Source organism: Trachemys scripta, chromosome 4, assembly GCF_013100865.1.
Source record: "Trachemys scripta elegans isolate TJP31775 chromosome 4, CAS_Tse_1.0, whole genome shotgun sequence".
NCBI classification, from domain to species: Eukaryota; Metazoa; Chordata; order Testudines; family Emydidae; genus Trachemys; species Trachemys scripta.
The window spans coordinates 115,304,083-115,329,622 of record NC_048301.1 but is presented as its reverse complement, the minus strand read 5'-3'; the positions used below and the strand labels follow the sequence as shown (position 1 = coordinate 115,329,622).

Here is a 25,540-nt window from a genome sequence, read left to right as displayed (position 1 = left end):
GCATGTTTAGTTCTTCACCTACTGAAGAACTTTGTGGAAGTTTTTAAGGAGTTTAAAAGGAGAAAAAAAATTGAATAACTCAAAAATTAATCCACTAATCTTCACTAATAGACAGCAGGTTCCCTGAGGAGAACAGGAGCAATCAAGTGTGGAGATTCTGGGCCAAGCCATTTTATTGTATTTATTTTTCTAAGATAGAAGTCAGGAAAAAATAATAGTAAACTTTCAGTGCAAACCTCTGATCTTTTTCAAAATGTTAGATCTGGCAGAAACCTTGCCCGCTCAAGGAATTAAAGAAAAACATGGTGTATTTTACTCACCTCTCGCCCATTTCCTTGTTTTCAAATTCCTCAGAAATAGGCCATGTTTAAAACTCAATCTTGTAATGGACTTAGGCACTGATCCTACAAAAGCTCCACACATGTGCTCAACATTAAACATATGAGTAGTCCCACTGACTTTAATAGGGCTGCCTATATGTGTAAATCTTGTGTATAAGGTTTTGCAGAGTTGAGGCTCAAGTCAAGAAAAGCACCTTTGACGTGTATAACGAAATACGGTTGAGAAGCAACATATGCTGTTTTGTAGTAAAATGTTAACTGCGTACAAATGGGCAGAACTCCAGCTAGGCTAAGTGTCTGATGCGCTGCAAAGTGAAAGAAACACTTCTGCTTTTATTTAGGCTATCAATTCAAATGACATTTATTTCAATGGCTGAACCCACAGCCATGTAAGAACATTCAAATATATTTGAATCACACATTCAGATAAACAAGTCTGTTCATTTGACTGTGAGCTCAATCACAGACCTCATTTAAAAGAAGTGCAAGGGCAAAAAACTCTGTTACTACAGTGGTAGGAATGACAGGGCCAGATCCTCAGCTAGTGTAAATCCGCATACATCCATTGAAGTCAATGGAGTGCTGTTGAGTTATGCCAGCTGAGGATTTGGCCTGAAGTTTCTAAATGCATAGAAGACAGATAATCCAAAGGTAGGTTTCATACCGCAACCGTCAATTAGCCACATACATATTAAGGCGTAAAAGTTAACACAATATAAAGGGAGAGAAATGTACAAAGACGCAGAGTTACAGTAGCTATGGAAGCCTTAACATTCAAATTACTTGACTTTTGTGCATTTCAAAATATTAACCATAACCACATTGAGCAAGGTGTTTTGCATCTCCTCTGTTGTGCTTCTTTAGACGTAGTATTGGTCAAAGGTCACATCCAGAAAAATCATTGTAATAGACGAGCTAATTATTGCTGCATTCGCCTCTAGGCCAGAAGGGTGTGATTTCAAATCCTATGCTGGGACTTGGGCTCAGGTGCAATGATAGCTCGCTAGTGTGAGGGGGAAGGGGCCTCTCACTGTTAGTAGTGCTCTCTGATGAGACATTAAACATGGATCCCTTTTGCCCATTGGTGATGGGCAAATTAAATATCCCATGGCACCTTTTGAGAAGAGGAGGAAATAACCCTGGTGTCCTGGCAAACATTCCCTCCCTATAAGGCTCAGTGAATAGACAATAAACCCTTGATTGGAGCATTCTGTGAGTTGTAAATCTGTGCCAGGAACTGAGCCAGCATTTAAAGGGTGAATAGTTGCTAAGTGAATAATTAAGAGAAATGAAGGATAACAAAGGGCATGAACCAAATTGGGGGAAGTGCAATCAAAGCATTGACCCTGGGAAATGTGTGAAACAGACAGTGAAATACCATGTGTAGACATCCGCAAAGGCATTAAAGCTTACTAGTATTAATAATTATTATTGCTGTGCAGATATCAAACCACGTTCCATTCAGACAGCAGCTTAAATTGGCCCATAGGGTTGTTTGCTCAGCAGGAGTGAGGTTTCCAGGCATCATCTCTAGACACATTGACACCTTTCAGTTCCTGATTAGCAGCAATTTCACCCATATAATAAACATGACAAATTTGCAACAAATAAATAATTGAAAAAACCCTGCTTGCATTCGAAACCTGCTCTTTGGAAGAGCTGGTTCAGGGAACCAGAAACTTTCTATGAACCTGTCTGATGGAGCTGGGTACTTATCCCAGCAGCATTAGAATGAGACAGATCAACTAACATTTTCAAAAGCGGACTAGTGACTTTCGGTGCCCAACTTGAAGTACTATAAATAGGCCTGATTTTCAGGATATTCTGAGCTCTCGCCCTCTGACAGTCCGCTCCAGGGTATTTCAGGTTGGGCACCCAAAACTTGGGACACCCAGACTCACAAGAAACTTATTAAAATTTGATCCTGAATTTCTGGTGGGAGTCCAGTATGCCTGGTGGGAGGGAAATGAAACTCTGGCTCAGTCTAATAGTGAACATCACAAAGTTGGATGATAGTTTATACAGCTGTTAAAGGATCTATGTGACAGAAAAGGAGAGGCAAAGTCTCTCCAAATGTGTGATCTGGGAGAATGGAAGACAGGAAAAGGTAGAGGTCACAGCGTTCAGTGGGCACATGTGCCCGGCTGAGGTGTCAGATTGGGAAAATCTCCTGCAATAGCCAGTCCACAGCCTGCCATTCGGTCTTCACTTCCTAAGAGTCTTGTGTGATGATCTTTTCTGTACTGCGGCAGGGCACTCGGATACAGCCAAAGGGGTCCTCAGTAGCCACTGCAAAGCTGGAGAGCATTTTCCCCAGCTCTCTTCTGTAACCTTGTCACAGCTCGCTGGGGATGACATCTACCCCTTTTCAAGGTGAACATCATTTCCCAGCAGCAGGAGAGCAGCTGTCCTAGTTGTCTTTTGCATCCAGCTAAAAATAGAAAGAATGTTCATGGCTCGTCAACGTGATTCACGTGTTCCAGTGTTCCTCAGCTCAGCTAGTGACACTCAGGCCAAAAGCCCAGGGTGATGAGAAAGAGCGTGCATGCCACAATTAACTGGATTTGCTTCATTGAGTTACAGCAGCACAACCATGACATGAAGGGCTGTGCGCTCTCGTGTTACCCTCAAATGGCTTACCATGAAAAACCCTCTGACAAATGACTAATCATCCTTTCTGTAGATGACCCATAATCTGATAGTGAAAAATGAAACAGCAATGTTAAAATGGGGTCTGGGATCTCCATACTACATCATCCCTCTCACAGCACTTTGTTTAAAAATACAGAGCCAAATTCTCTTCTGGTGCAAATGGGCAAAACTGTACTGACACCAATGGAGCTGCACCCGTTTATACCAGCAGAGTTTGATCCATGGAGTTAAATGCTCCACTAGACTAAAATAAAATACAACTATTAATGGTCCCTAATTAATGTTAGTGTAAAATAAAATAATTAATAGCTTGCTCTTTTATAATCTCTTCTGAAGATCTCAAAGGACCACCTGTGTCAATGGGACTTCTCAGAGGACTGAGGGTTTGCAGGATTAGGCGCTTAGCATTTCATTACTATCAGACTAGACAAATGCTTTTACTCCTGTTAGTAACAGGGATGACTGCACAACCTCATTACTTCATACAAATGAATGGGAGAGTCATTGCGAATGAAATGATTCTATAAATCAGCAAATAAGAGAACAAACCCATGAAAAAGCAAAGAGAATACGTTATTTATTTTGGCAATTATAGGTTAATTTTATTTATGGTAACACTTCAGAAGGAATCAATACAATTACAGAGCCAGATCCTCTGCTGGCACAAAGCAGCTTAGCTCTACTGACTCTCCATTGAAATCAAGAGAGCGATGTCAGTTCACACCAGCTGAGGATCTGACCTACCGTGAATATTCTAAAATGAACGAAGTTTAATACTGAGACTTCCCGACAGTCTCTGCTCTGAAAACTGAGAGGAGGAAAAAAGCCACCACATTTTTGTGTTTATAATGTGTGCAGATTAGTTTGGCACACAGCAGGGGTATTTCTCTTGGCATGGGGAGTGATACTGGTAACTTTCCAGTCCTTCAGAATTTCTATGGAACTTTTGCAGTCTGCACCCTGGAGTGCATGTTATCCTGGACTTGGGGTCTGAACAAAAGTCTGTTGAGGTCAATGGGAGTCTTTGCATTGATTTCAATAGGCTTTGGATCAGGCTTGTGATGATTTGTCTTTTAAATGCATCTAACCCTAACCCTTTGTTTTTTGTATGCTTCTTAACTGCACAGCTGTTGTCTCTGGTAAACTGATCTCTGGCTTAGGCAAGTCTCCATAACCCTCTTCACTTCTTTAGGGGTTGAAAAGTCTATCTGGACATGCATCAGTAAATAAACAGAACAGACTTCCCTTAAAACAGCTTGTACTTTTTAAATATCCACATCATTCTAGATCAGGATCACCCTGATATTCAGTTAAATACTGTTAAACCATTCCATCATTAGGGAACTATACTCCACAGTCTTGGTCTTCTCTTTTCTTGGTTGAGACAAGTCTGATGTTGGCTGAAAATGTATTTAACAACCCTGGCTACTTTCTTGTCTCCCGATATAAACTCTCTGCATTCGTTGTTAAATACCCTAGTGGCTTCTTTTATCCTTTGGAATTTGCTCTCCCTTCCTCCCTCGAGGAATAGACTGTAGACGTGAATATGGCTTCTATGTGACTTTCTGGTCCCCACAATTCCTATTACCTGTTGGCACTGGAATATTTTTTAAAACAAAGAATAACGAGGTTGAGGGAGGCCTTCATGAGCCTTTCATACCTTTTCTGTTTCCCTCCGGATTAGCTCCTGCATCTCCTCCTTCCAGTCCATCAGCTCCACAAATTTCTCCACCCCACTGATCACGTCTCCCAGCAGGGCCACATCATTGTACTGTGGCTGGTACGCAAATGGTCCCACCAGGTCTCGATTGATCAGTACACGAGGAATAGAGCTGCGGACTGCATCTGCCAGACTGGCAAAGGGCTGCACCTAAAAAAAATCCCCCCACAAGGAGCAAAGAAACAGAGAGCTTCATCCCAGGAGTGGAGATTAGTAGGGGAGTACAAAGCCCACACAAAATGAATTCACTGCACTCCACAAACTGAACCTCAGGGACTCAAAATGCAGGGTCTCAGAGGGCCCCAAATCTCACAGCTTGACTCTTCCGTATTACACAGCCCCTCTTTTAATAACAAAGTTTACGCTGCATCTCATAACCTGGGCAAACTGGCTGAGAGGAATATCCCAGACAAAAGCTATTATCTACTGTACCCCCTGCTGGCACATCACTGAATTGGCAGGGGGCATCTCTCCAGCAGAGTCCACCCCAGTTATTACTGTTACCTCCTCAAGTATTCAGAAAACTCATCTCTTCCATCCCCAGAGATCCAACCCCACATCCTTATCCTGAGCTCCATGGACCTTGTCTAGCTGCCTTCTGTTTCCATATACCCCCCCACAGAGTCCGAATACTCAGCTTCTCACCCTATGTCCTCAAATTCCTCTCTTCGTTTTCCTGATCCCTGAATTCCGCCCCGCCCCCATTTCCCCTAACGCCTTGTTCAATTTCGCACTATTTGCCTGAGTCCCAAAGTGCTGAATCCCCGTAGCCCTCTTATGATCTATGTCACAGACCTCAAGGGAGGTTCCAATGATAAAGAGCACATCTGCCATGGGGAAATCTGTCACGTGCAGGAAGAACCGGTGTGGGAGCTCCTCTCCAAAGAACACAATGTCAGGTTTGATGAGTCCAGTGCAGACTGGGCAGTGGGGGATTTTGTCTGCCATCACATCTCCCTGAAACAAGAAAACCCATCAGCAGCCACATGCTTTACCAGGCAGCATAGCAATTCCACCATTACATCTTACATCCATCCCACAAGCACACATGGGTTTGCCATCATATCACATCACAACAAAACAAAATTTGCCCTGGAACAGGAACCTAGTCTCTTGGCCATGAGGACAAGGTAACTGGCTTGCAGGCTCCCTTTGAATTTGCTTCTGTCGTCTCTGTGTTGATGCCCCCGCAACTGCCACTCACCCTGAAGTCCTCACCCAGGTAGGATCTCCGACAGGCGGTACATGTGGCAGTGGCGAAGGTGCCATGAGCCTCCACCAACTTATCAAGAGGGATCCCAGCAACTTGAACACAAGATGAAGAGACGATCAACTCAGTACAAGGAAATTGAACCTACTGGCCCCAAATTCATCTGATGTTTCAACAGCCCCACTCTCGTATTCCACCCCATCTTGTCTTTTCCCTGCAGTCCATCAAGGAAAGCCAGGAAGGCGACACTCACCTCTTTCCAGCCCATCAATGTTCTGGGTGTACAGACGCAGAAGGAGCCCCTTGTCATGCAGGAGTCGCAAGAAGTAATGGGAGTAGTTGGGCCTGTAATTGCCAGGGTACAACTCCTTGGCCAAAGTGAAAAAGGGCTTAGGATTGTGGAAGAAGTAGCCAATTTCAAAGATGGCTTCTGGATAGGGAATGTTGTACTGCTGAAGGTTACTGTATAGGCCACTCCCAGGAGACCTGCAGAGGGGACAAAGGGAGCCTATCAGTCAGAATGCCACAGGAAAACAAACCCAGCACAGATGTTTCTAAAGACACCTACCCCTAGAGCGTGACATGACACTCTCTCAGGGAGAGAATGACCAAATTCTTGAGCCCTATCTGCTTGCTTTCTGCAGCTGAGGCAGGGCAAAGGAGCCTTAAGTGGGCAGCTGAGGATTTCCCTTGCATGTAAGAGGAACCCCCTCAGGTGATGTCAAACTGGCATTGCTGGCTCTACACCACCCAACTCCAGATCCCCTGATGTATGAGGCATGTTCAGGATTTGCTGAGGATGGGAAGGGCCACAGCAAGTGCACTGTGCTCCAGTGATCCTGGGCTGACAGAGTGGCCCCTGTTTCAACTCTAGTTTATGCCATGGCCAGACTGGCTCCTGGACAGCCCCAGAACTGGGGAAGTGCAGAGGCAAAATCAAGCAATAAGCACAACACAACTGGGCCTGAGGATCTGGATCAAGGTGTCATATGGAGTCTGAGCTGCTGAAGGGAGCATTCATCTTAACTGTGGCATTGTCCAAGCATGCCAGGGAAGGAGAAGCAGCAGACACGGTGATTTTTTTAATGAAGTCTGGTATGCTGCTGGCATGCCACGAACTAGCACTAATGAGAAGGTGGTGGTGATGGCTGGAGCTGGGATCAGTACCCCCAGTACTAGTGAGAGGGAGAGGAATGGTAAGTGGCAGACCCCTGGTATTACCTAGGTTTGGAATATCATCAATTCCAGCTCTGGCTTGGCTCCAATAAGCATCTGTGAGAGTGATGAGGTGTTACCTAAAATCTGGGATGCCGCTGGGTGTACTGATCCCAGCTCCAGCCATCACTACCATCCGGTGACACTCCTTCTTCTGAATTAATTCTGCCACGTCCTGCAGGGTGAGCTTCCGGTTTCCACTGCCATCTCCTCCTCGGCCAATCCCAAAGATGCCCATGGCAGCAGTGGATAAGGAGACCAGTCTGGCCCCCTGGATCCTTCTAGGAGCAGAAAGGAAACGCAGCAGGTAACAAAAGGACTTACGCTGCTCAGATGGAGAAAAACATCCCAAGTGTTTCCTAGGAAGCCAGGAACTGATCTTTCAATTGTAGGTTCATGTGCTATTGTTTGGTAATTCAGGGGAGAAAACATAGTAGCAGTTAGTATGAAGCCCCCAGGAGCACAATATATTCCTTTGCACTTACAGCCCCTTTCATATGAGGATATCAAAGCACTTAACAGACATTTATTATCTATTGTTTTATTGTGCTAGCACCCAGGCTTGGACCATGACCCCACTGTGCTAGGTGTTGTACAAACGCAGAACAAAACGTCAGTCTCTACCCCAAAGATGTTTTCAATCTAAATAAGACAGTAAGCATCACAGGACCACCATGTGTGTATTTGGGTGGATTATGGACAAGGCACTGGGGTTAAGGGAGCTTTTAATCTCCAAATTAGTATACGATTCCCCATGGCTAATGCGCACGGGAGCCCCTTTTGCATCCTGGTTGGCAACCAGAAAGCACTTAGGATTGTGTTTCTATGCTACTCTGACAGGGCTGCCCAGTTTAAGGACTGAAGAAACCTCAGCTCTTCCTGAATCCCATCCAGGATTCCCCCCCTTAGTAGAGTCCCTGTGCAGATGGCAGACACCTAATTGAATCACTGCTCAGCCTTAAGTGCAGAAGAGGAAATGAGAATCTACAATCCATCACATGAGAAGAATATTGCCCCAAACAACCTAAGCAATGTTTGCTCATCCAGGGTGTGATGTTGCACTCCATATGATTTTATGAAAATATGCTAATGAGTGTAAATTTAATGTAACTGGAATATGCTTCATGCAAAAGGTCTCTTGTAAGGTATCATTACAAACCTTATAATCTACTGAGTGTTCATCCTATTTGTATGAATGAAACATTCTTGTATCTGAAACTAGAAATATGAAATATAACTCTGGGGTCCTATTGTAATTATGCAAAGTGTGGGCCATTAATGGTGGTTTGGAATCTTGATGGCTCCCATTAACCAGGACAATTGACTGTGGATGGCTCTGTTTACTTGCAAGCCTTCCTATGAGTCAGGTCGGGAAGAATGAAGGCTTGGGGGTCTCACAGGACAGGTGACCATGTCACCTGGTACTGGAATCCATCTTAAACCTGGTGCTTTTCCATTTAGAAGGAGGGGTGAGGAGCCAGAGAGACAAAAGATTACCGCCTTGTGCCAAAGCTATAAAAGGGGCTGCAGTCATAAAAAATCCCCTAGCTACCACCTGAGCTGGAACAAGGACTGTACCAAGGGAAAGGACTGGGCCCAGACTAGGAAGGAGTCCAGTCTGTGAAAAAAGCTTATTGGAACATCTCTGAGGGTGAGATTTCATCTGTAAACAGTTTCTTAAATGTATTAGGCTTAGCCTTGCATGTTATTTTGCTTGATAACTTACTTTGTTCTGTCTGTTATTACTTGGAACCACTTAAATCCTACTTTTTGTACTTAATAAAATCACTTTTGCTTATTACTGAACCCAGAGTTAGTGACTAATACCTGGGGGAGCAAACAGCTGTGCATATCTCTCTATCAGTGTTATAGAGGGCGGACAATTTATGAGTTTACCCTGTATAAGCTTTATACAGAGTAAAACGGATTTATTTGGGGTTTGGGTCCCATTGGGAACTGGATGTCTGGGTGCTAGAGACAGGAGCACTTTTTAAGCTGTTTTCAGTTGAGTCTGCAGCTTTTGGGGGACGTGGTTCAGACCTGGGTCTGTGTTTGCAGCAAGCTAGCGTGTCTGGCTCAACAAGACAGGGTACTGAAGTCCCAAGCTGGCAGGGAAAACGGGCTCAGAGATGGTCTCAGCACCTCAGGTGGCAGTCCCAAGAGGGTTTCTGTGACCCAACCCATCACACAGGGCACTGACTCTGATCAGGGCAAAATCCAGACATGAGAGCAGAGCCCAGAGGTTCCTGGTGACTCCTGGTGGTGGTGATTATTAGGGCACAGAATCACTGAATGTGGCCTCCATGGGTTGAACATTGTCTTCACAAGAGCATGGGCTTTGCAGCATAAGACTAGATGTCCCATCTCTAGCAGTGGCCAATATTTCTCTTCAAAGCCTCTCTGCTGTTTGATCCACTCACAAAGAGTTCCCATGGCAGCAGATACTGCACCAGTGTGGCTCACAGAGACAGAGAGCCATGCATTTAGATGGTAAACACTGTTCTTAGCTCCAAGCTCTCAGCATTCTTTACAGTATCTGGTGAATTTAATTATAACAGCCTCATCTTCTCCTTCCTGGGGGTGAGTATTTCTGAGACAGTGAGAGAGTCTGATGAGTCCATAAGATAACAGAGCCCTGGTTTGTGGAGAATTATCAGGATTGTGTTCGAGAGTGACAGGGAACAGCACAAAATGAGAAAACAGCCCTACCTTGCTCCACAGGCAATTGCCATCTCTCCATGGCATTCCAGAGGCTCCCTCTGCAGGGAAGTTCCACTTGTGGGGATAAAACCAGATCCCAAGGAAGCTAAGGGAAGATTTCTGCCCCCCATGGAGCCAACAGGCCTCCTGGAATGATTTCTCTGACTGCATATCCAGAGATTCCGCCAGGCTGAAACAAAACATAACAACCTGGACCAGCTGACAACGGTCCCTTAGAAAGGCAAGGCCAGGGGTGACCGGTTTAAAGGAATCTACCCAGAGTTATGGAAAGAACAGTCAGCTCCGTGCATTTACCAGGAATTATGGCATTACAAGTGACATCCCTCTTACATGCAGTATAGCTGTAGCCATGTTGGTTTCAGGATATTAGAGAGACATGGTGAGTGAGGTGATACCAACTTCTGTTGGTGAAAGAGACCTGAAGACAAGCTCAATGTGGCACAAAAGTTAGTCTCTTTCTCCAACAGAAGTTGGTCCAGTAAAAGTACCTCCCGCCCCTTGTCTCTCTATCACTCTTACATCTCCTCTAAAAGAGGGCACCTCCAAATCCACAGAGCTTCCTAATGGCACACTTGGTACAAGCAAAGCCGGTAGCCCATGCCATGCAAACTCAGCGCCTGGTTCTATCACTGAGAAACCCCTGAAAAGCCAGAGTCTCAGGTGAAAAGCCTGAGACCAGCCAGGTATGGCTACAGATGTAACATACACTCTGCCTTACACAGTATGCCACTGCCAGCAAGCTCCCCTCCCTACATGCTACAAACTCATTTACTGTACTTTGCTCTCCCCAGTCCCCTCTGTACTCTGCTGCCCAAGCCACTCCACTCTCCCCCAGGCCCCAGCCAACTTACCCTGCCGTTCCCCTCCCTCTCATCTGAAGTCTTCCCAAATCCGCCTGCCCCCTTCCCTCTGATCATTTTCACACTCCCCCCCGAGCCCGAATATGCTGCTTACCCGTGAATCCCTGAAGACTCGCAGCAGGAAACACATTTCTAACAGCCGCGACTCTGAACCGTAACCCCAGGCTCATTCCCCTGCCCTTGCCCTGTAGCAGAAAGTGGAGTCTTGTGCGATGTGGATGAGAACGAGTGAGGTGCTGTGGCTGCTTCCCTGCTTTTCCCCACACCCCGACGACTAAGTGACTGTCTAGTTGCAGGGAGCATGGCACGGGGCGGCCACTATCTCCTGCATCCCCCTGGGACTCGCTGCACTAGTGACCTAGAGGCTGGAGAAGGGGGATCTAGGGCACAGGGCAAAGCACCGGCCTGTTTGCTTAAGGTGATCCTGAGCCAGGCAGAACAGCTGAAAGGGTTTACCACAATGTCCATAATAGAAGAGCCCACAGCAGTTCACATTAGAATAACCGTAGCTTGTATTTTTATAGTTGCTGTCACTGATACACAAACTGTGTATAGTGGGATCGTACACCTAACCACTGTAATGGAGTAGAGCACAGCAGCCTTCATCTCTAGCTACACTATACAACAGTGTCTTTAGGTCAAGGAATGACTATGATTTTATTGCAAGTCTCGGGATATTTGAGCAGTCCCAGCTGCTGGAGACAAGTGATGAGGTGAAAATTCAACTTTTTTTAAAAATACATTTCTAGCCCTCATGGTAGTGGAGAAAGGCTTGAACATCTGACCTGAGAGCACCGTAAAAGCCCCAAAAGCAAAAGGCAACTAAAAAGAAACCAAAATGGTTTGTTTTCAATCTCATGATTTTGGGGGCCCAGCTTATGATTTTCAAACATGTCCAGTTGGAAATCCCGAATATAGGTCCTGCAAGAGGCGATATCCTGGATGGGAAAGTGTCCAGGACATTGTAATTAACACCAAATCTTTCAAAATGTACCATGGATCTTTCATGACCATGCGTGCTCTGAACCTTGATGTTATCTAAACGGTGACAGCTCCAGCAATTCAGTGCCCTCATACTGTAGCATTGGGCACTGTTCCTATCATTCAGGTATCACTGTCACCATTCCTAATTTAGGCCTGAAATTACGCAGCCTATTGATCCGTTTATCAGTGCCCCAATAGCTCCCCTTGCATTGGTTCCTATCCATTTTATCTTCTACCGAAATTAGAGATCCCCACCTGCAACTCTCCTGCTGAGCCATTATTTTCCCACTGTAAACCTGTGTATTTGAGTCTCTCTCCTATGTGAAATTGCTGAACCTCATTTTACTGATTTTATGCCATTTAAAAAATTTATTTAGCTCTTACTCTATTTTAATTCTGTCATACAACAGTATTTGCTGCCCTTTCAAACATCTTTGTATTTGTCCACTGCTGCCATTACTATACTCTCCCCTCCATCCATCGAATTGTTAATAAATGCACTAGGATTTCCTGCTTTTTAGCAAAGGAAGGGATGGAGGCCAAATCAACTGTTTCTCTGAAGTCACCTCCCCCAAAGTTGGGGAAATGTGGATTTTCAAGTAAAAACCCTATAATTTGTTTATTTTAGTATGACTTTCAATTATCTCCATGGTAGTGGTTGGCCTTCAGAGCAGGGTGCCCACTGGGCAGGGATAGATGAGAATGGGGTACTTTACTGAAGTGCTTAAAGTGGTCTGAAAAAAGTGTGGCTCTATCATTATCTCGAAGCAGCAGCTTTGGTAAGATGGTGCATAAAGGGCCACCCTCAGCAGCTCAGCTTAATTTTTTTAGGGGGGCAGGTCTGTGACCCCTTGTGACCCCCCCACACACTGTATGCACTGGTGGGTGCACCGTCCTTCAGGGGCTTTTGAGAAACATTGCTACCCGAAACAGAATCAGTGGTGACTCCAAATTGCTACGGTTACACTTTTGGGGGAAGGAGGGTAGGATTACTTCACTGTTGAATGCAGTAATGCGTGTTTAGCAGGAGGAGGAGGGAGTCCCGAGAGCCCCAAAGCCGTGTTCGTGACATGGTCCCAACTGGTCTAGAGATCTCCGAAATGTCGTGGCGCTGAAACACGGCATCCCCACGCCATGGCACTTCGATGCAACACACTGGAAGGACGGGCCACGAGTTAGTGTTGGCCAGTGGCGCTTGGCGCAAGGCCCTTTGGCCATGCCATGGCAGCACGTGGAGGAGCGGCTGTGATGGTGCTGGGAGGGAGATGGGCTGCTGCTGGAGATGGAAACACCCGCCCCGTGGGCATGGGCTGCTCGTGTCCCCTGGATCCCGTGGCACGTTTCCTGGAGCTGTGGGGGTCAGAGCCGCTACAAGCAGCTCCCATCACTGCTCCGCGCTGCAGGGCCTAGGCCTAGGCCGCGCCCGTTGCCGTGGCTACCAGCGAGCACCCCTGCGCCCGCACCAGGCCAGCGGTCCCAGGACGGGCAGCGGCTCCTCCCTGATCAGGGCGGGGTTTCGGGGCTGCACTACGCGAGGCCATACGGTACCCGTCATGCCGCGCGCGCACGCGACGGGGGTTCGTTCCGGAAGTGAGTGTGCATTTCCGGCGGTAGCAGCGGGGTGGCCTGGCCTGGCCTCCTGCACCTTGGGGTTCTCTCGTCTCGCTCCCCCCGCCCCGCTTTCACCCCCTTCCCCGCCCGCCATCATGAAGGACGTGCCGGGCTTCCTGCAGCAGAGCCAGAGCTCCGGGCCGGGCCAGGCCGCCGTGTGGCACCGCCTGGAGGAGCTCTACACCAAGAAGTGAGCGGGCCGGGGGGGCCGGGACCAAGGGAAGTGGGGCGGGGAGCCCCGCACGGGGGAGAGGACTGCGGGGAGGCCGGGGGCTGCTAGCTGGGGCCGGGCGAGCTGGGGCCTGGCGGCCGCTGGGAGCGGGGGTTGCGCTCTGCCCCAGTGCTGAGAGGCTCGAGCGCTTTGCTTGAGGGCTGCTCTACGAGCTGGTGTTGGGGCTCTGCCCTCCTCCGCCAGGAGACCCCCCCCCCTCCAGGGGAGCAAATCCTGCACCTCTGTGCAGACCGCCCTCCCACCCCCGGTGCACTTACCTGGGGGTTCAGTGCAGCGTCAGAAGCGCCCCTTTGCTCTGACATCTCCACTGTAAATGGGTTACACTGCAGGGGTTCCCAACTGTGGCTTGGGATCCAAAAGTGGGTCGTGACCCTATTTTAATGGGGTCGCCTGGGCTGGTGCTAGACTTGCTGGGGCCCAGGGCCAAGGCCGAAGCCTTTGGGCTTTGCCACCCCCCCAGCACGGGGTGTTCGGGCTATGTGCAGGCTCGGGCTCCAGTTCCCCCTCCTGGTAATTTTTGTTGTCAGAAGGAGGTCAGGGTGCAATGAAGTTTGAGAACTGCTGGGTTACAGGAAATGATGGTCCTCAAGAAATGCAATCCCCCTCGCAGTAATGCCATCCAGTACTCTTCAGTTGATGTCATATTGAAGAGACACCTTTAACTTAAAAACCACACTTATCTGATATCTTTTACCTATAGTAGCTACAAAAAACGCCTAGGATAATTATAGCAAATTTGAAATGCTTTTTCAGTTTTATTTTGTTTGACCGCACTTTATACTCAGTCAGTTTAATTGTTTCTCCGTTAGTGATTTTCACCTGTTTGTCGGTCTTGCTCATAGCAACAACAGAGAGAAACCCAATTTTAAAATATAGGAAAATATGGTTGTTGAAACTACAAAAATTGTCACGGATTGAGGAATGCATGTAGAACATGAAACTATACTTCAACTTTTTAAAAATAATTGACAGGGTTTTGAAATAGGCTAGAAATTGGTGGTTCCCTGTGATTTCTTGCTGCCTGTTTCTTCATGTGTAAGATGAGGAAAGTAGTATTTTCCCTTGGAGGATGTTTTGAGGGTTGATTCATACTTTTTATGTGCTTTGAGATCTTTTGCAGAAAGCTGCACTCAGTTTTTACTATTCCTCTGAACTATACATGTGGAAAAAGTTGAACACAATATTTTTTAATTGAAGTCTGGTCTAGAATAGTTATAAGCACCAGGCTGATGGTCCTGGCCAGCTGAGGTCTTTAACTTTTTCAGAGCTAGTGCTGAATTGAGTCATAAATGATCCTTTATATTGGTCCTTATGGATTAATTGAAATTAGCTTTATGATGTTTTCCTCTGTATTTCAGTAGGTGTCTGTCTGATAGTTTTGCTTATTGTACTGATGCTTGCTGATGCCAGGGGCCTCTTTGTTCTTGTTTTTTCAGACTCTGGCACCAGCTGACTCTGCAGGTGTTGGACTTTGTGCAGGACCCCTGCTTTGCTAAAGGAGATGGCCTCATCAAGGTGAATAGGTTGATTCTTAAGCAAGTGTCAGTGGAAAGATGACAGTGTGAGCATTCTTGGGCTGATATAAAATAGGTGTGCAAAGGCCTGCCAAAACATTGTGGGATCGGAAAATATGCTTTAAAACTTCCTAACTGCACCCCATCTATTTGGAAGGGTCTGAATATTTATAAAAAATGTCAACAAATAGATACTATTTATTAGTATTAGAAGTTTATGGATTGGACTTTGGGCATAATTTGGCCATGTTTTATAAACATTCTAAAGCGTGAAATGGTTAGGTAAAATAATGGCGCTGTAATGTAGGGAATGGAATGAGATGAGTTTCAGGTCTTCACAGGTCTTAGTTTGGTTCACCTATGTTTTTAAAAAAAGGCTTTTCTTCAGTCTTGGCAACAAAGCGGTTAACTGTGTGTGTGCGCAGAGTGGTTTCCCTGAGAGTTCACAGACTCAGGTATCAGTGCAGATTTTATTCCTCTCTTCCAACTTAGGCATATTGTCATCTTTAAGAATGTAGCACACAAATATCTGAACTTGCATAAATCTACTTACTCCTGTAATTCATTTCTGCTCATTTCCGTCTTCTTTGCATTTTTATATCCAATTATGATTCACCAAAAAGACATTGACATCAGTGAGGAAAGCCCTGAGCTTATGGATATGCTGTACATGTTTAGAGTGGGGTGTATAGAGAAATCTGAAATAGCTAGGCTTCCATTGATTATATGGATACTTAGTGGAGTAGAGGCCCCTCACAACAGAGAGGGGTAAACAGACCTAGGTAACCCCCTCTTGGTAAAGACTAGTCTTGTCTCATGAATCTATTAACTGGTGAATCACTCTCCACAGTTGGGAGGAGATCCTGGAGACTGCTCTCCATAAGATGAGCAATTTTTGGCTTCTGTAGTCTAGTGTCAGTACATTTTAGATAACTCCACCTATGAGTACAAAATTACTTTGAGGGAGGAGTTTATATTTAATGATGGGCAAGTTGCCTATTTCACTATAATGAAATATTCTGTCACTAACTGGCTGTCACAATTTTTTTTACCGCCCACAGCTTTATGAGAACTTCATCAGTGAGTTTGAACACAGGTGAGATTGACTACTTGTACATAAGTTTGTAGCTTGTGCACTCTTAATTTTAACTGTTCTGATGCCATGTTGTTCATTTCAGGGTGAACCCTTTGTCCTTGGTAGAAATCATTCTTCATGTAGTTAGACAGATGACAGGTGAGTAACTTTTCTAATATTAATGGTGACTTTTTAGGGCTATTAGGCCTAGGGTTTAACTGGCTGATGGCAACAGCCAAGACTTCAGTGTGAAAATGAGGCAACTGGTTTGCACAATATTGAAAGTAAAAAGCATAAACGCATAGAATTTTACAACTAATGGTGAAATTACTGCTGCAAAAGGGACCTTGCTGGAGAGATGGCTGATGCATATGGAGCCAGATCCTCAGCTGGTGTGACTCAGCATAGTTCGTTTACTTCAGTGGAGGTATGATGGCTTTTACCGGCTGAGAATCTGGCTCTGAGTTCTGTGGAGCCAATCAAGGTACTTTCTTGTGGTAGGTTCAAATATTCTGCTGTTTGGATCCTTAATATGCTTTCCTTCTTGCTCCATGTTAGATCCCAATGTGGCCCTTACTTTCCTGGAAAAGACTCGAGAAAAGGTATTTGTGAAATCCAAGTTTTTTCCTGTTGGCGCACAGTTAAATAAAATAGCTGCTGCTTTTTATTGTAGGTCTGTGCGGGTAGATAAGTTTACATCTGTGTCTATATTGGAGAAGGCATATTCTTCAGTACATACAATTCTCTGTGAACAAGCCAACATGGATTTGGATTTGGGAACACAGCAAGAAACACAACCTAACTAAATTAGCACTTGTTATGCTTTAACTGTCAGTAGTTGTCTGCGTGGCTGGAACAGTTGTTTTTCTGATGTGTAACTGTTTTGTGGTTGCAGGTGAAAAGCAGTGATGAGGCTGTGATTTTATGTAAAACAGCCATTGGGGCTCTGAAGTTAAACATTGGCGACCTACAGGTCACAAAGGTGAGATTATGTTGCCATTTAGGTTTTGTCAGTTTGAGCGCATTCAATTCATCTGGATGCCCATGTATTTCAGCACTTGCTTATCCTTTAGAGGCAGTCCCTCTCTTTCTGTGTCTGTTGAATTTTGTGAATTTAAGTTCATCTGTAACCTCTCTTAGGCAGCATGGGCAGGTCTCCTGGAAATCCAGCTCTATTTGGAAGGCTGGAAAGTGTTTGCTTAGTTCTGATAACATTGGCTGTTACTTCTAGTGTTGTTCCTTTAACTGAGATGCTAGTGGCATATACTTCTAGTGTATGACTATCCTCACTAATGACCCATATGAAGCCAGATCTTCAGCTGGTGTGAATCAGCAGCTGCCTCTGAGAAGGGCTAGAAAAACCCTTGAGTTTAACCCTTCTGTGTCTCAGACTGCAACTTTGGGGTGGTTCTACGAATTTAGCATCATGTATGTGGTTTGGCAAAGAGCTAAGAAGTATTGTATATCTGTATTTAGCTTCTTGTTTGACCTTTTTGGGGGGGGAGGGAGCTTACTTACATTATAACTGGGGGTTGGAGCGTTAGGGTAAGAGGGAATCCACTTTTACAGATGGGGATTCCACAACTTCCCTTGGAAAAACCATCATTGGAAGTATTTAAGAACAGGTTGTACAAATGTTGTCAGGGATGGTCTAAGTTTACTTGATCCTGTCTTAGCGTGGAGGGCTGGACTTGACTTCTCAAAGACCCTTCCAGCCCTACGTTTCTATGATTATTAGGCAAAGTTGATATATTATTTTTACCAACGTGAGCCAAATGGGGATTCTTCAGTTGTTCATGTTCTTGTATTAATGGAAATATGAAGTTTCAAGGGTCACGAAGTGCACTCACTGACCTGTGTTTGTAAATATGAACGAGACTTTTGGGGAGAAAGGGCGTCGTCTTGCTTTGTTTCAAATGCTGTTACTAATGTTCTCAGCTGCACTCTCATCTGATTCACTCTGGATGGGATTTCTGTACTAAAAGTGTGAATATAATTTGTGATAAGCTGTAAATTTCAAAACTAACTAAAATAGTGACTGGCGGAGGTGAAAGGTACAGGTGTGTATAAAATGTCTGTGTGTCAAGAGTTGGACTTTCTCCTTTCTTTAGGAGACCATAGAGGATGTTGAGGAGATGCTGAACAATCTCCCTGGGGTGACATCTGTTCACAGCCGTTTCTACGACCTTTCCAGCAAGTACTACCAGACAATTGGGAATCATGCCTCTTACTATAAGGATGCACTGCGGTTCCTGGGCTGTATTGATGTCAAGGATCTGCCAGGTAAGTCTGCCTCCTTGTGCCAGATATAGGGAACTGCAGTTTCCATGTTCATTCAGTCCTGGCCTATTCCACCAGTGGAGTCCAGCTGTAGGCACATAGGGAAGTCAGCTTTCCTCAGCATTGTTGTATTCTATAACTCCACCATTATCCTAGTAAAGTGCACCCAGAGAGATGAATTCTGCTTGCTCATTCATCTCAGGGTTATGGTACCCAAGATGTATGGGGGTGGGGAGACTGTCAGTAAGGTAGGGGAGAGTAAATGACCGTTTCCCAAATCTTGTGATCTCCTTTGCGTAGCTGATATGGTAAATGATGGTATTCCTCTGAATTTCCAACCGGGGGGAGGGGCTCTGCTGCAAGCAGATCGCTGAGGTGGTCGTTGACCTCAAGTAGTTCAGACCCTCAGGCTGCACTGGAGTGGATTTCTGTCACACGCTGGTTCTTGCAGCCTCCAGTATTGGCATGGAATTGCATTTTACGTGGATTAAGATTAGATTTGACCATGTTTGCAGTCTTGACTAAATATGGAGGTGGTGATGACCAAAAAATCTGAGAGAGATCATATACACATACTGAAAGAGGAAGGAGCAATAGGGTTGAAGCTGTCGCTTTACACACACTATTTTTCCTTGCAGTGTCAGAGCAGCAGGAGAGAGCCTTTACCTTGGGGCTGGCAGGACTCCTAGGAGAAGGAGTTTATAACTTTGGGGAGCTGGTAAGTAGACTCTGGGTTGTCTCAGCTGTTGAATGATGGAAATTGGTTATAGTCGGTCAATAACGCTGTCCTGACTTATTTATCACAGCTCATGCACCCTGTGCTGGAGTCCTTGAGAAACACTGACAGACAGTGGCTGATTGACACACTTTATGCCTTCAATAGTGGTAATGTAGAGAAATTCCAGGCTCTGAAGACTGCCTGGGGTCAGCAGGTGAGTGAGGTGGGAAACACAACGCAACTTCATGGTGCCCTGATAAATGCATAGACATCAGTTAGAATAGTAAAATAATGTGGTAGTACAAAGGGACAGAGTTAAGGATAATATACAATCCATAACCTTAGTTTTCCTGACTTCAGTCCATGTAAAATCTCCACCAGAACGTTTCTAACAGCACCTTCCCACCATAACTAGATTGATTAGAATAAATACATGAAAGTAAATATAAAGGATGAAAGAAAAAGTCTTCTGTAACCAAGGAAGATTTCATGGGGTCTGTTGGGGCTCTTGCTGTGCCAGTCTAACTTACCTGGGGACACACTTAAATATCATTTTGAAGGTACTATGGAAAACACTAAAGAGAATGCCTCTCACATTCCCGAAACACTTGCAAAGTAATGATTGTCAATAGTAATATTTCAGTGATTATGCAGGAAGCTGTCAATACGGCAGTAGCTGCCAGAGATCTTTATTGTCCATCTAGACAGCCCTTAGTTAAGGACCATGATTTTGCATATCATGCAGAGGATAGCATTTAACAGTACACCATCTCCTTGTTAGCACTATATGGAGTGGTCAGCCAGTATTGGGTTTGAATCCAGGGCTTTTTAGCAGAGAAGCAAGACAGATGAGAGGGTATTTACCCTCTGTGTGGCTCATTTTTAGTGCACAGGATGTAACTTAGAAAGAAACAGAAGAAAAACTAACTTTATTCATGGACAGCTGCTTAATGTTTTCGTTATCTCACAGCCAGACCTGGCTGCAAATGAAGCTCTTCTCCTGAAGAAGATCCAGCTGCTGTGCCTCATGGAGGTAAGCTGCTAGCTGAGACCCTGATAGGGCACCCCAATTGTCTGTTATATGGGTCTGGAAGGCGTCCCCATGATTTAACTTCCCTGTAGTGTCCAAGTAGATTCCGTTTGTGAGTTGAGAGCTGTGTGCATGGTGCTTTCAGTCTACTGCTATTTTATATAGTTGCTCTTTAGATATAAATCACTAATGGTGGCATTACATGATTTTGCCTATTGATGGTGCTCAAAGACAAATGCTGCTGGAAGAAAGTGCCAGGAGATGCTAGTAAGAGACAGCAAGAGCCAAAAAGGTTATGTTTCCAAAGACAGCATCTGAAGGGATAGTTCTTAAACTATGTCCCAACATAACTGCCTAAAGAACACCCAAATTCTCGCCTCAAATGGATAAGGGTTGAAACCATCCCCATGCAAGGAAATCCTTTAACATCTAAGACACAGAAATGCTTGTCTTGGCATTCCTTCCATGTACAAGGCCTGGTTTCCTTATCACCAATGGGTATGGGTAACCCTAATCCGTTAAAAGCCCCATCAGTGGTGCTGTCCAGCTAAAGCAGGCTAGTGCCTACCTTTTCCGATACTGCGCGCGGCCCCCGCCTCCGCCCCAAGCACCAACTCCACACTCCCATTGGCTGGGAACGGGCCAATGGGAACTGAAGGGGGGGGGGCATGCCTGCGGGGCGAGAACTGCGCGGAGCCGCTTGTGCGCCTCTGCCTAGGAGCCAGAGCTGCTGCTGGCTGCTTCCAGGGTGCAGCTCAATCCGCGGTGCCAGGACAGGAGGTAAGCCTGCCTCTGCACCCCGTCTGACTGGGAGCCACCGTAGATAAGTCCGTATTCCAATCTCCTGCCCCAGCCCTGAGCCCTCCCAAACCCGGAACCCCTTCCTGAACCCCAAACCCCTCATCCCTGGCCCCAGCCCAGAGCCCTGACTCCCTCCTGCACCCCAACCCCGAGCCCCCTCCCACATCCTGAACTCCTCATTCCTGGCCCCACCCCGCCGCCCTCACCCCCGCACCCCAACCCTCTGCCCCAGTCCTGAGCCCCTCCCACACTCCAAACCCCTCATCCCTAGCTCCGTTGGGTCACAGGCATCAACAGTTTTCTTCAACTAGGTCCCCAGAAAAGAAGTTTGAAAACCACTGGTCTACTGGTCCTTAAGCACTTGCAGCTATGCCAATAACATGATGTGCATCCATCTTTAGGATTAGAATCTACTTTGTCTTTGAGCGATTGTTTCCTAGGGAGCCTACTGTTTGGGGAGGTAGATGGGGGGTGGGGAAGTGACTGCTGCTTACTTTAGCATCTTCAATAAAGCAGTCTTTTTTTAAAAAAATAGAGGGAGAACTAGCTGCTGTTGGCCCTTTGTTAGGGCCTGCCTCTGATTTGCACAGGTAGAGATGAGGTTCAAGTCTGCAGGTACATCTACACTGGAATAAAAGACCCTGCGGCATGGCTGTGGCCGGCCCGGGTCAGCTATCTTGGGCTGTGGGGCTAAAAATTGCTGTGTAGACATTTAGGCTTGGGATGGAGTCTGGGCTCTGGGTCCCTCCCCCCTTGCAGTATCCCAGAGCTCAGACCCCAGCCGAACATCTGCACAGCAATTTTACACCCCTGCAGCCTGAGCCTCCGGAGCTAAAGTCAGCTGACCTGGTTCAGCCATGGGTGTTTAATTGCTGTGTTGACATACCCTATGGCTTCTGGAGGACAGTACTAGGGAGACTCAGTACATCTTGGGAGAAGAAATCTGAAGAGTGCTGATTTTCTGCTTGCCTTTAGATGACTTTCACCCGACCAGCCAATCACAGACAGCTCACTTTTGAAGAGATTGCTAAAAGTGCCAAAGTCACCGTGAATGAGGTGAGTTGTGTTAATGCTAATGATGACAATAAGTAACTTGAATGTGCGGTTCCTAACAGTATCCGAGGAACAGATTCATTTCTATATGTTGTCAAATAGTGCGAGGGGCGAAATTCACTGCATTAATGTTTGTGAATTAACTGCAAAGAATCCTCTGGCTGTAGAGGAAGAATGAATTGCCATCTCCTGCCCTCTGTCTCAGACACAGGTAGCCCTCGCATTCCTTAGTAGAACAAGCTCACACAGTTTTAATTCCTGTGGATCCAGATGTTTGAATAGAATGCTGCCCAGCTTGGTCAGAGTGATCTGTCGTGGAGATAGTTGCCTTGTGCCACTTTTCAGTTTCGTTTTGTGCTGTGGCGAACAGTAGTCTAATGACTGGATTATAAAATGACTCAATTTAAAAGAATTGGGAAGTCTTTGTGAAAAGTGACTAGTTCTTAATCCCTTTCTTCCTATCTTCAGGTGGAACTGCTGGTGATGAAGGCTCTCTCAGTAGGGTTAGTAAAGGGCAGTATTGATGAAGTGGATAAGAAAGTGCACATGACCTGGGTCCAACCGCGTGTGCTGGATTTACAGCAGGTAATGTCAGCTGAAATACTTAACCAATGGCAACTCACCTTCTTTTCGATCTGTGATTGGCCTGAATACTGACATGAGAGCTGTTAATAAGATTGTAGTTCTCAGACCTTGGCTCTGCCCATTTCTTGCAATGGTTTGGAGAAGAGAGTTAGCAAAGGTTCCCCTTCCAGAGGAAAACATTATTTGAAAAGTTCTCCCTTCACAAAATAACAAGACCTTGGTTTCAACCCAGATATCCATAACTAACCTTTGCAGTTGTACTCGCAAGTCTTCCTTGGGAACATGATGGATGGAATAAGTGTCTGCAAGATTCTGAGAATAGGGCCATGCAAACAATAGGCACATCACACATGCACACTTCATATAAATTGACAAAAACTTGGGTTAATGTAACAAATTTTAAATTTAATGAAGCAAAAACTTAAGATTTCAGGTTAATAACTATGCCATGTTGCACATCCTCTATATCTGAGACCTTACATCTAACAGGAATTGATTTTGGAAGAAAGGTTAAGAGCTAAATAGTCTCCCAGGGTTGGTACCTCATCATTTGGGGCCTATGACTTTGCTTTGAGTGAAACTGAAATGCACGTTGCTGTCCTAATGAGACAATATCACAGCTGATGGACTGCTTCATTTTATAAAACTTAAAATGATTCTCCCTTAAAATTTCCTCCCTTATTATCCTCATTTTCTAAAAGCTTTCTCAGAAACCCACATACTTAGAATTTTGGAGTCCTATCCTACCATATGATAGTCCTATCCTCACCACACTTGAGGTCAAGTTTGGGATCTTAATGTCCCATGTTTAGGGCCCTACCAAATTCACAGTCCATTTTGGTCAATTTCACAGTCATAAGATTTTAAAAATCATAAATTTCATTATTTCAGCTTTTTAAATCTGAAATTTCATGGTGTTGTAATTGTAGGGATCCTGGCCAAAAAGGAATTGTGAGGTGGTTGCAGAACTGCTACCCTTACTTCTGCGCTGCTGCTGGTGGTGGCGCTGCCTTCAGAGCTTGAGAGCAGTGGCTGCAGGCCGGAAGCCCAGCTCTGAAGGCAGAGCCCCCACCAGCAGCAGTGTAGAAGAAAGAATGGCATGGTATTGTCACTATTCTGCACTGCTGCCTGCAGAACGGAGCCCTCGGCCAGCAGGTGCCATTCTCCGGCCACCCAGCTCTGAAGGCAGCAGCACAGAAGTAAGGGTGGCTTGGCATGGTATTGCCACTCTTATTTCTCTGCTGCTGCTGGCGGGGCGCTGCCTTCAGAGCTGGGCCCTCGGCTAACAGCTGCTGTTCTCTGGCCACCCAGCTCTGAAGGCAGCGCAGAAGTAAGGGTAGCAGTACCGTGACCTTCCTAAAATAACCTTGCAACTCCCTTTTGGGTCAGGACCCCCAGTTTGAGAAACGCTGGTCTCCCCCATGAAATCTGTATAGTATACTATAGGTTAAAAGCACACAAGACCAGATTTCACAGGCTGTGATGCGTTTTTCATGGCTGTGAATTTGGTAGGGCCCTACTCATGTTGAATTGGTTTCACTCTTGGTAATGCTTTTCCTGGGGCCCTGCCTCTAATTAGCCATGTTTGCTTTCATGTTCCACCTTTCAATTTAGTGGATGTGGTGAGAAATCTTCTGCTCCAAATTAGTTGAATTCAGTGTGCAGCATGCCCAGTCTCACTCTAGTGCCCATTCCTGGGGAGGTGCAATTACTTTTCCCTTCTATGTCCAGGCTCCTAAAGCTGTTATGGATTTGCTTTCCAGATCAAGGGGATGAAGGACCGTCTGGAGTTCTGGTGCACAGATGTGAGGAGCATGGAAATGCTGGTGGAGCACCAAGCCCACGATATCCTAACATAGAAGACCTTGCACTGCCTGAGCAAATAACTCTTGCTGCTGCTGAAACTGGTGGTGCTCAGACCACTGTCTCTGTACAGAATTATATTAAAGGGGGGGCTAGGGGAGGTCGGGAAGAACTACTTTTTGATGCTTGTACAGAGGAGTAAGTGGCCTTTACTGTGTAACCCTTTGGTGCTTAAGTCAGGAATTCCCTGTGCGCCAACGGTCTGCTAGCACTGACCATAGGAGCTCCTGTCCTACTGTCACCAAGGGGATAAGGGCTCAATAATGGTGGTTGAATCAGTCTTAGTGTCAAACTATTGCATTGGAGGGTGCTGGTGGTAGCTACATGGTAGAGTCATTAGCCCAGTAGATGGGTGCATCTGTCCTAAACTGTGCTAGAGAGAGATGCCATATTCCCACTATCAGGCATTGCTGATGTGGTGATTGGACTTGAGAGAGAATGACTTTCTGCCCCGTAGCCCCTCCTTCCAACAGTCCAAAGGCAGCATTACCAAGACACCCCACCCCCACAGCTGGCAGTAAAGGGAGCTGTTCACCCCATCAGTGGGTTTGCCAGGAATAAAATCATTAATTTAGTGCATTTGGTTTTATATCCTTTTTGGGTTTATTCTTGTCTTTCATGAACACTTTATTGTGAAGTGTAGTGCAGCAGTACTGCTGGAATAAACTTCTCTGCCTTCCTTCTTCTACAGTTCTGTTCACATGCTTTTGTGATAACTCTTGGGTTGTGTCCTGTTTAAGGGGTGAACTGAAATATTCTTTAAAATCTAATTGAATAACGTAAGATATTACACAGCATGCCAGGTGTAGTCTTCATTACAGATCAATACATTTTAACAATGAATTGAAACATTGGTGACTGTCAAGAGCAGCATTCAAGGTTCTGTCTTGTTAGGAGCTGTGTTTCTGACACATTTCTCAACATCTCTGACTCTGTCACCCATACTCACATGGAGTAGCAATTTTCTGTGAGGAAAGGTGACAGAACCAGGCTGCAGATAATGAACGTTTTTCTAATACAGTTTAAGCTTCATTGCTTTGGTTTAGTTGCCTGTGTATTCTGGCACTGTCCATGG

At 45.6% G+C, this 25,540-nt stretch overlaps 2 protein-coding genes across 3 annotated transcripts; one reads left to right on the top strand and one right to left on the bottom strand.

Moving 5' to 3' along the window:
- Positions 1–686: 686 nt before the first annotated feature.
- Positions 687–11,166, bottom strand: SIRT3 (sirtuin 3). 2 transcript variants are annotated; one of them, XM_034770506.1, is made up of 8 exons: positions 10,814–11,166; positions 9,848–10,028; positions 7,219–7,419; positions 6,177–6,409; positions 5,918–6,018; positions 5,509–5,670; positions 4,654–4,863; positions 687–2,772 (listed from the first exon to the last, which is right to left on the bottom strand). In XM_034770506.1, exons 1-8 carry the CDS (start codon positions 10,887–10,889, stop codon positions 2,752–2,754), a joined length of 1,185 nt encoding a protein of 394 aa, XP_034626397.1. In that variant the 5' UTR covers positions 10,890–11,166; the 3' UTR covers positions 687–2,751. The 2 variants fall into 2 exon arrangements, with proteins under 2 accessions (XP_034626397.1, XP_034626398.1); XM_034770507.1 differs by lacking the exons at positions 5,918–6,018; positions 7,219–7,419; positions 10,814–11,166 and adding an exon at positions 7,463–7,539 and having other exon boundaries at positions 9,848–9,977.
- Positions 11,167–13,282: 2,116 nt separating this feature from the next.
- Positions 13,283–25,155, top strand: PSMD13 (proteasome 26S subunit, non-ATPase 13). The gene is made up of 13 exons (XM_034770505.1): positions 13,283–13,504; positions 14,983–15,061; positions 16,122–16,156; positions 16,239–16,294; positions 16,694–16,737; positions 17,031–17,117; positions 18,247–18,418; positions 19,054–19,133; positions 19,222–19,347; positions 20,104–20,166; positions 21,940–22,020; positions 22,486–22,602; positions 24,366–25,155. The coding sequence occupies exons 1-13, from the start codon at positions 13,410–13,412 to the stop codon at positions 24,459–24,461; spliced, it is 1,131 nt and encodes a 376-aa protein (XP_034626396.1). The 5' UTR covers positions 13,283–13,409; the 3' UTR covers positions 24,462–25,155.
- Positions 25,156–25,540: the final 385 nt, after the last annotated feature.